The sequence below is a fragment of the Corvus brachyrhynchos genome, unplaced genomic scaffold, assembly GCF_000691975.1.
Source record: "Corvus brachyrhynchos isolate BGI_N302 unplaced genomic scaffold, ASM69197v1 scaffold101, whole genome shotgun sequence".
Classification (NCBI taxonomy): domain Eukaryota; kingdom Metazoa; phylum Chordata; class Aves; order Passeriformes; family Corvidae; genus Corvus; species Corvus brachyrhynchos.
The window spans coordinates 1,858,833-1,869,073 of NW_008237239.1; the positions used below are offsets into that span (position 1 = coordinate 1,858,833).

General features: G+C 48.4%; 1 protein-coding gene across 1 annotated transcript in view; it reads right to left on the bottom strand.

The window, feature by feature from the left end:
• Window positions 1–778, bottom strand: part of SEC22B (SEC22 homolog B, vesicle trafficking protein) — a 9,266-nt gene extending 8,488 nt beyond the window's left edge. Inside the window, exon 1 of the mRNA XM_017729577.1 lies at window positions 652–778. Within this exon, the coding sequence (XP_017585066.1) occupies window positions 652–778 (127 nt within the window). The remainder of the gene's footprint in view (window positions 1–651) is intronic.
• Window positions 779–10,241: the final 9,463 nt, after the last annotated feature.

Sequence of the window (10,241 nt, forward strand, 5' to 3'; positions counted from 1 at the left end):
TCTGAGGTCCCCTCCCCCCCCCTCGCCTCTGCCGCAGTAACGGGCACGGCTCCTCCTTTCCCTTCAATGGGTTTTGGGATGGGTGGAGGTGTAGGGACCCCCGACCCTAAAAAGGGTGGGGGGGGGTTGCTGCCGTTTATGTCAGGTGTGTGAGGGGGTCACCTTCACAGTGAGTGTCCCCCCTCAAACCCCTAGCGTGGGATGTGTGCTGGTGGCAGGGTTTGGGGCTTCCCCCGAGCCCCGCCATCCTCAGGGAGTATCCTGTTAACGGCGCCTTTCCCTGGGAATGCCCCACAGGGATGGGCTCGGGTTGGGCATCGCTTTCTCCAGTGCTGGTTTTTCACCCTGTCCCCGTCTCGTCTGTTTCCCCGCCTCTGGTGTGTGTAAACACGCGGCCGTGGTCCCTGCCTGCGCTGTTTTTAGCCCGCATGGGAGGCATTCCTCTTAGTTTTTATAAATTTTGCGCTCTTCAAGTCTAGCTCAGAACAGAATGCCTGAGACAGATCTTTGCCTGACAAAAATCTTTGAAGCGCTTCTCATTCTCTTTTTTTTTTGTTTTGTTTTAAACGAGGACATAGTGAGCGAGCAGAAAAGGAACAGAGTCATCAGGCTGACCTGGCAGGAACGTAAAGCTTTGCAAGCTTTACAAACCCCCCAAATCCCTCTGTCTTCTGCGCCATCCAGATAGCAGGGTGGACTTGGTGGCCATGCCCCCGTATTGCAGGGACGAGTAACTGTCTCGGCATAAACACTGCCCATGGTCGTAGTGGTTTGACATCGTGGGCAGGAAGATAGAGGGGTAGAAGCAAACCTGAGTCCTTCAATTGCAGGTAATCTTGGTTTATAATACCTTATCTGTGCTAGCAGTGCCTTGAGCAGCAACCTTCTCAGCCTGTGTCTCGTTCTGTCTTTCTTTTCTGCAACGGTAGATCTTGGGAAGGGATTGGCACCCAGGGGAATGTGCCCCTCTTCAAGGAGTCCCTTTGCTATGGAAGTTGTTGCCTGGATGAGAATAGCTGGAGGAGCAGTTGGTGCTTTTTCATTTTTGCACTAGACAAGAAAGTGTCCCTGCTCCTGGCATGGGGTTGGACTTAAATGATCTTTAAGGTCCCTCCCAGCCCAAAGCATTCTGTGATTCTGTGGTTCCAGCACAACTGGCATTGTCCCTGCTGTGCAGAGGACATGGAGGCATCTCATAGCACTGCTCTGAAAACAATTCTCTCCATTGCACCCTTTACTACAGGGAGGCAGTTGGGTTTCCATCTCATCCAACCTTGTAATAGTGGCTGTTAAACAAATAAAAGCCCAAATGTCCGACACTGTCAAGGATTTTTCATTCTGCATTATCATTTATGCTGATACTTGCAGATCTGCAAACGAGCTCACAACATAGCCTGCTTGTTTGCAAGTCTGTAGATGACCAGAAAATGCAGTGTAAGGACACTGACCCTGCTTTGATGTGGTAGGGGGTGGGGTGCACAGAATGGCAATTAGGGTGGGTCCTGCGTGCTGGAATTGTGGTGGGCAGCAGATTGGAGGCAGCTGGTTGAGGTGCCTGAAAGAATCTGGGGAATGTAAAGCACATGTGGATATCTGGGCAGGTGGGACAGAACTGGGGTTTGAGGGGGATAGTCTGGAGTTGCTGAAGCAAGCTGTGAAGCAGGGGATGATGAAAGTGCTCAGATTGCCTGCCCTGAGGCATTGGTGGAAGACCTGGGCCATTTGGGACCTTCTAGGAACAAAGCTTTCGGTTGAGGGAGTTTGTATGTAGCAGGGGGTCCCTCTGCTCTCAGCCCCGTTGTTGCCATCACCTTTGCCTGCTGTTCCTGCGTGCCGTTTTTCCCTAGAGCCAGGGGGATAAGCTGACATCCAGCTGCTGCATCTGCTGCTGCCAACCAAATGAGCCTGTCTTTCCACAGATGAGGAGTTTTCTGCTGCACATGCAGTGCCCCCCATGGGCTGGGCACGTGTGCAAAGGCTGCATACAGGCTGCAGCGTGTGACAGGTCTGCAGTTGTAGCTGTGGGTGCCAAGTGGCTTTTGTTAACCCAAAGTGAGGGCAGGAGCAGCTGAGGTTGCAGGTTCTGCAGGGATGTTGGTCCTATAGCATGGTGAGGTGTGTGCTGGACAAATACCGAATTTTGCAGCAGTCTCCAGTCAGTGTTGCTGTTTCTAATCATTTATCGTCATGCTTTGCATTTCATTGCAGGCTTTGCAACAAATCCTTCTCTCAGAGAAAGCAGGAGTCTGAAAGCCTTTAAGTTACACCACTGCCTCTGCCTTTTAAGCTCATATTGTAAGCATTTTTACTATGGCACAGCAGCATTTAGGAGTCCTTATCTTAAAGTGAGAGTTACTAGAGTGAAAATTTCTGCGTGGGAAACCGTATCCCAAATGAGCTTGTTGTCCCAGCAAACGTCTGTTGGGACGTGAGAGGCGGATGTGGAGGAGACTGGGCCTTGGTGTGCGGTCAAACGCTGTGGAACTGCCTTGGTCTCTTCTGAGATTTCCACCAGTTATGAGTTCCCTTCTGGGTTTCTGTTGGCAGGATGGGCTTTCCAAGCAGAGAAGAGGTTTGAACTTGGCACAAAGTCAGAAGATTCATGAAGAGGAGCATGTGTTTGGGGAAGGAATGTTGCTTCCTTTTATTTTTGGTTCAGTAAACGTTACCCCATTTCTATGCTGTTTCTCCTAGCGTAAGCTGGAGCAGGGGGCACTGGGTGGAAGCAGTGCCTGAAGTGGTCTGTGCCTGCACTGCTCTAAATTGTGTGGGTGGGTGTTGAGGTGGAGGGCCTCATCTGGATGTGTGTATGCTTCCCAGATGATGGCTGGGAGCTGGACTGTGGGAGGGAGATCTTGAAGGCACTGCTCTTCAACACACTCTGGTAGGTCATTTTCTGAAAGTCCATTCAGCTTGGGTGGGGTGTCAGCAAAATCTGGAAGGCTGCCTTGGTGCATCCATGGAGTTTCCTTGTGTGAAAAGGCTGCGTCTAAACTTAAGGAAGAATAATAGTGAAGAGTCGTGGTGTTCTTCTGCAGTTGTGTGCTTAGAGTGAAACATAAGGTGAGGTAGTGTTTTGCATTTGTTCTAGCCTCTCTTACTCTTCTGCCATCTGCAGAAATGATTTTCTGATTTATTCTTCAGCACATGTAGCTCCTGGGAGGTTTGACCATAGTGCTTCTGAAGTGCAACTACTTTCTTTTAGTCATCCCAGAAATGTGACTCAAAATGTCTCACTATCTGGGCGTATCCACTGCATACCAGAAGGGAGAGATGCCTACCTTCTCCTGCTGTTTCTTTCTTCTGTGCACTGAAAGACTTTCCTTTGAGGAAGGTTACACTACATAAAGTTCTCCCTACCACCTGTAAACACTGAGAGTAATCTTCTTGCTGCATGGCAGTGAGAGAATCAACACCTTTTCCTCTCAGAATTTTTCTGTAGATTTTGATGTTGGTTTTTTTACTTTCCAATATTTTGATGAATCTGTAGGTGTGAATGGCAGGATGCAGTACTGTCCCATCTTGAAGGAGCCTCATGAGGAGATGGCACCATGTGGAGGTTGTCCAGAGGAAGAGTGGTCTTGGGGGGAAGGTTCTGTTGGAAGGGTCTGCTGAAGCAAGAGAAGGCAGTAATAACCAGTATTCCCATTTGGAGTAGGTTTTGTTTCAGGCTACTGCCTTAATTGTCACAAACTTGTAAAAATTGCTGCTTAGCTTTGAACTGTAAAATGAAGTTCAGCGGATTGAGACCAAACTGGATGTGGAGCAGGTATGACCCAGTGTCCCTTGGGGACATGAAGGAAGAAGCCTGTGGAACAGACCTGTGAAAAGATGGTGCTGGAGATCTGAGGTTGTTGACTGGGCACTGCCTGAACATTTCATATGTTTGCTCACCTCTGGAGCTTGCCTGCTGGGTCAGGAAACGTGAAAGGAATCCACACACATCCCCTGGACTCACAGGAGGTTGGGGGTGCAGGGATGTGACTGCTCAGTGCTGTGGAATGGCTGTGCAACACTCGGACATTCACACCAGCCCTGGTACAGACATCCCCAGGGGCAGTGGAAACTGATGGGGGTGAGATTTCGGATTCACGGCAGCTGAGTGGATCCTGCTCATGCCCCAGGCTATGTGCTCCTCTCTCTGCCAGCTCCCATCTTCTTCCACTGACCTATCTGGCTGTCTGCTTCCTGGAGGGGCTAATGAGTTGCAGAGGGCTCTGTAAGCATGTAAAGGTGACAGCACCACAGATGTGTGACCAGGAGGGGCACAGTGAGGACTGCTGGGGCATGGAGCCACTCCAGCAATCTGCAGGTTTATACCCATACGTAGTAATTCCTTTTACTAGCAGTGTTCAGGGCCTTGTGACCTACCTGTGTGAAGTCCACAGCTGACTCTTCCCCATGAGGATTTGCCACAAATTCACTTGGAGGTGAAACACTGTCCCTTGGTGTGAGGGATGCATGCCTACACTGGGAATGGGAACTTCTCTTGGCCAGTGAGAGCATGTTCTGACCTGGCTTGAGCAATGGCAACTGTGCATCGTATCATCAGAGAAAGGTGAACAACTTGCTGGAGTAATAATTATGATCAGATGATGCTACATAATTAAAAACACTGGTTAATTCAGGTAGGGAGAGATATTAACTTAAATGTATCTTAACTTTCTATTCTGTGGGTATGCTAACATTTAGGAGAGAACTGTTGTTGGTTAGGATAACTTCTGGCACGTTCATTGTGAGCTGACAATAGTTTTTCAGTACATTTGGAACTAGGAAAATGTCTAATTACTCAGATGACTAGGTACGTTTCAGCAGTGCTTATTTGGAGGCTTTGTTTTGACTTTGTTTGAATAGCATGAAATGCCTAACATTTTACCTTGTAAGGAAATTGAATACAAATGAGGGCACAGGACAGGCTTTAAAAATATCACTTAGGTGATGCTGAATGTGTGAGATGCATGAGGAAAATCATCCACAGCTGAGCAATGGACATAAATTGCTTGGAGTAAAGCGCAGTGGCCAGAACCAACCCTTCTTGGAGCTAGAACATCCTATTTCTCCTCCTCAGTCTTTGGGGAAGAGATCAAACCCACGTGATCCCTAAGTACTCCCCATGTAAATCCTATCTTTGTATGATACTGCTGAATGTAATTTGGATGCTTGTATTATTCAGTGGAAGTGTTCTGTCTAGAGGCTGAGTGGTTTGTTGGAGTCAGAGTTCCAGTTAGACCTATTTTGAGTCATCTTTTAAGGTGAAGCTGTGCATGTCAAGAACGGCTCTGAAATAGATTTTAAAATCTCAAAGCTGCTAGCCGGATTTTACATGGTTTTCACCTGGATGCTTTATGTATGCCCAGTACAGAAGGATGTTGGTAGTGGAAGGAGTGGGCTGCTCTTTTGAAAGGCCTCTTTCCTTGCCTTCCACGAAGTGAGGATGCCCAAAGGACCTTCTCCTCATGTCCCTGGCAGGTCTGGCTTGTGCTCCTGCAGCCCTGCTTGGCAGGAGGTGACCCTGCAGCTGCTTGTCCAGGAAATAAAAGTGCTTGTCAAATGGAGCTGTTGATGCTCCACCTTTCATCAGCTCTGAGCAGGCGGACAATTTCTGTGGCAAGCTTGTGGCTGTATCAAATTAGCTATGAAATGATTTGCATAATAGATTAATCAACCAGCAACAAAACATCCCTCTTTTCTGCCAAGAAAAGAAAGGCAACAACTCAGCTGTTACAAGAGGCCATTATGTTCCTTGCAACCCTTAATCTTTCTTTCTTGCAAGAGCGCTCCGTGTTTTGGCCTCACGCAGGAAGCTGGCCTGCTCGCTGGCTTCATTTGCGTCACATCTTGGCAGCTTTTTCCAATTCTTTTGGGCCAAATTTTGCCACCGTTATGGTGACCTTCTAGGGAGGGTATTTCCTATGGAATTGGTGGCTGGCTGCCAGATGACTCTCTGTTGCCAGGTCCTCTATTAGCCTTTGCCTTTCCATTGAAATTCCTCTGGGCCCCTTGAGTTCCTTCAGAGTTGACCCATTTCCCTGGGAAGTTGGGGAGCAGGAGAATGAAGGGGAGCGAGTCACCTCAGCATGTAACTGTGAGTGGACAGGAACTGGTCACTGTGTTTTATTTTTCCTGTGTTCCTCCCTCCCTGTAAGCCAGCAGTATGAATTTCCTAAGCTGTATGGTCCTCCTGCAGCTCCAGATGTGACATCTGTGTGTCCTTGTTTGGCTGAAGGATTCCCAATCAGTGCTGGGGGAGTTTCAGTCCGAATGGATCCTAACGTGCAGATGATAAGAGGCTTAACTGGCTAATTGAATGTGATAGCGTGAAGCTTCTCTCATGGTGAGGTTTAATTGGATTATGATACTGTACAGTGATGTGGAGGCTTGCAGGGCATGCAGCCAGCTTCACAAGGAGAGAGTGGATCCTTGCTAATCACTCATTTGTTTAAAATAATGAATTGCCTAGAGAGCTCTGATGAGCGTGCTGTGCTTGCTGCAGCCAGTATCCTTGGAGAAGGGATCCCTCAAAAATGAGGGGCTACCACACATGAAGACCCTGTCCTTGGGTTGGTGCAGCTATAGTGGAGGGCCTCCAGGTGAGGAGGAGACGAGCTCCTTTTGTTTGGAAAAACAGATGCGTGGGCTCTCTTGTTGTGTGCTGGAGTCTAGAACACATTTCCTCCTCTAGAACCACTTCAGCCTTTCCTGCAGAGCTTTATGTGGCTGTGTCGCTTGTCACAAGCTGTGCCTTTCTTTTGAGGTGGCCTGCTTGTTCCTTCTCATCTAGCAGCTGCAAGTCTGCAGGCCAGGCTGCCTCCCAGCACAGTTACTTGCAGGGCAATAACTATTTTTGATCAGGAGCTTAAATGCTTCCCCTGCTCCAGCCGGAAAGCAGTCTAATTTTTAAAGCACGCAGCAAAAGTAAAACTGAGAGCAGCTTTTGCATGCTGTGAAGTTTACTTGGTGGAGGCTCTCGTGTGTATAAACCAGAGCTAGGGTCTTCAAGCCAGGCAGTGTTCAGGTGCTCACCTGGCTCGGGGTGTGTGTGGCAGTGCCTGTGTTTTGGGTGCAGTTCCTGGGGGTTGTATGCTTTGTGGAAGTCACTGAATGAGCTGCTGTTCCTGGGAATTTTTGCACTGAAAGTAAGAGCATTTGGTTTACTGATGTTTCAAAAGGGTTTGAAATGTTCTTGGTTGCTCAGATCTGATTTCAGAAGAGTTGTCAAGGAAAATGGCATTTGTTCTCCTGTAAGCAGATGGATTAGCATAAAATATCAGCTTTGATGTCCTTCGAAGTGTGCTCCTCATCCATAGCCTTTGTACTGGTTTGGAGAGTTAACTGTTTGTCTCATCAGTGTTTGAATGGGCTGGGAAATATCCCAAGGATGGTATGTGTTATTTGGGCAGGGAACAGCACCTGGGCACTGTGAGGTTTTCTTTACCTTGTCCTGTTTCTTGCTGTGGCTCATCCAAACAAATAAATGTGATGGCTTTGCTGTTGCTGGGAAATGGCAGTTCAGCCACTTTTCCCCCAGTGCTCTAACATGTGGGACCTCCCTCCCCAAGCTCTAGTTTGGTCTGATGATAAACCCACTCCCCTCTCCTGCTTGTTTGCCTTTTTGGCAGTCAGGTGCTCTGGAGCCTGTAGGAGGAAAGTGAAAGGGACTAGCCAAGGGGGAATGTTGGTGTTTATCCAAATCCTACATAGCTTGCAGGTCCTTCTGGACCTCAGGGAGGTAGTTGGTTTTGTTCTAAAAAGAAGGAAAAAAAAAAATGGATCAAACCTGGTGATCCAGGATGACTTTTTTTTAATGTGTGTTGGCGGGGAGAGGTGGAGGTTTGAAGGCGTGAGGCTGTGAAGGAGCAGGACATGAAGGGTATGCCTGTGTGTGCAGAGTGAAGTGAAACATGTTCACTGCTCAACAAAGCACTTTATTTTGCTGTTTAAAATCTTCTGAAGAAAGACACTGCTTTCATCAGATCCCTTTGCTCTGTTGAGTTCAACTGTTCAAAATTTTTTCCTGCTCTTTTTATTTTTCTACAAAGCCATTGCTGTGCAAGGGCTTGGAGGTGCTCCTCACTGCTGGCAAGTAAATATCATGTGCCGGAGAGAGATCTCTAAAGGGATCTTTATCTCTGCAAGGAGACACATGGAAGGCTGTAAATGGAGACATGGGAAAACCATGGAGCTCATAATGTGGTTCTGGCCTGTGTTTCAGGAGTTTCTAGTGCAGGGCTCTCATTTATGGCTGAAGCGAGCTGCAGTTTGCACATGCACTTGTCTGGTACGTGTTTCCCAACAGGCACTAGGCCAGATCTAGATATAGAGCAGAGAATAACCCCCACTGGGAGATTCTTAGGAAGCCTTATCTATATATAGTCCATATAAGTCTGTATCCCCTTTCTGCTGAGAGCACAGTCTGCCCAGGGAATGTGGTTAATACAGATACGCCCAGCTTCTGAGAACCAGGCAAAGATCCATAAGTATCACGTCTGCTGCGTCCTTTGAGTGATCCTGTGCATGTCCTGGCTCCTGCTGCTCTGGGTGGCAGTGGGGAATTCTCTGCTGAGGGCCCCAGCTGTGCTACTCCGTGCCATGACCGTGCTGTTGTGGCAGGCTGGTGACACGCTCCTGTGGCCAGCTAGGCTTGTCCTCTGTGGGAGCACGAAGCACAGAGGGAACAGCTGTGGGGGCTGGGGTACATCATTCATGCAGAGCTGATGGTGCCTGTGCCTTTGGAGCACGTTGGTCTGGTGGGTGCTCTCATTAAAGCGATGAGATCGTAGCTTGGCAGTGACTTGTCATGAAATAATTTATGTTAGGATTTTCATGCCAGTGCAGTTCCCTTTCTTGCAGCTGCTTACCAGACATTCTGCTGCTTTGGGAATGAAAAACAATTTGCAGTGCTCAGCCCACCTGCAGAAAAACTCAAAACAAATAAACAAACTGTGAGCAGGTGTCTTAGATCAGGAGTGGGAACGCACAGTAAGGTGGACAAGGTGCCCTTTCACACAACAGTGTGGTCTCCTAGTAATTTATATGTGGGTGCAGTTTCACCATTAGAATGTCTGAGGCCATTCCCAGCCTTCCTTTCCATTTAGTACATTACTTTCTCCAGCTGGTGCGCCACCATATTTCGTAGCTGTCCTGGCAGCTGCTCAGTGCCAGCCATGGAGGAGCACAGCCTTCTTTCTACTGCAGAAAGTTTGCTGCCCACTTAGCAGTTCTGCAGCACATCCTGAAATCACAGAAGTGAGAGTCTGGGGAGCTTTGTACCAGCTTGAAATGTCAGTCGTGAACAGCTTGTAAGGTTCTGTTGGACCAGCTGGAGGCATGGCTTTCTCTTTGGATGCATTTGGCTTTGAGATTGTGGCCCTAGGCCTTCAGAAAGCAACCCCATTTTCTGTGCTGGAGACATGGATTCCTTTCTCTTTTAGGGAGCTGGTCTGGTGGTGTAATGTCTGTGAAAGTCATAGGATTGTTGGAGGACATCTCCTCACACATGATTTTACAAATATAGCAGGATCGTTTGAGGTCACTCAGTCTTGAGTTTCTTCAGGGATTGCACACTTCAGCTGGAGGCTGGGCTGGAGCTCAATTTGATTGCCTCTGGAGGGGCTGTGCTGAAAATGGGTGTCTGTATTATGGGGTCTAATCTCAAGACAGTCCTGTAAACTTCCCAGATCTTATGTGTGCAGTCTTCACCTTGTCCTGTGTGTCCTGATTTCAGTGCTGCCTCAGCTGTGTGATCACGGTGGTTTGTAATGGAGACAGGGCCTTTGCTGTTCTCAGCAGAGCAATTGTAGTGCCGGTCTCCCAGCTGTGGGCAGCCAGCATCAGGGCTGTCTTCTTACTGTTCCATCTGTGCAGTGGGTGTTTGGGGGTGTAGGACACAAGCATTTACCTCTTCTGCCTGTTACAGCAAGGCTCCAGCAGCTCGCTCACTGAAGAGCTCTCTCTGATGTGTGCAGAGCTGTTGTACTGTTCTGACACCCCCCAGGTGGCTTTTACCTGCTCCTCTGAAGCTGGTGTGTCTGTTGGCTTTTTGTAAACTACCCACTTTGGCTGCTGCTTGCCAGCACCTTCTGCCTTGTGCCAGTGCACAAGAGTTCACATGGTAAAGTGGATCATCAGGGTGGAGGTTTATTGGGGAGCAGAGGTGAGGAAGTGGGCTGTGTTCAGTTGGATCAGTTCTCTGCTGTGCTTTGCGTGATGATCCAAATGGTTGTGCAGGTAGAGTCTGCAGA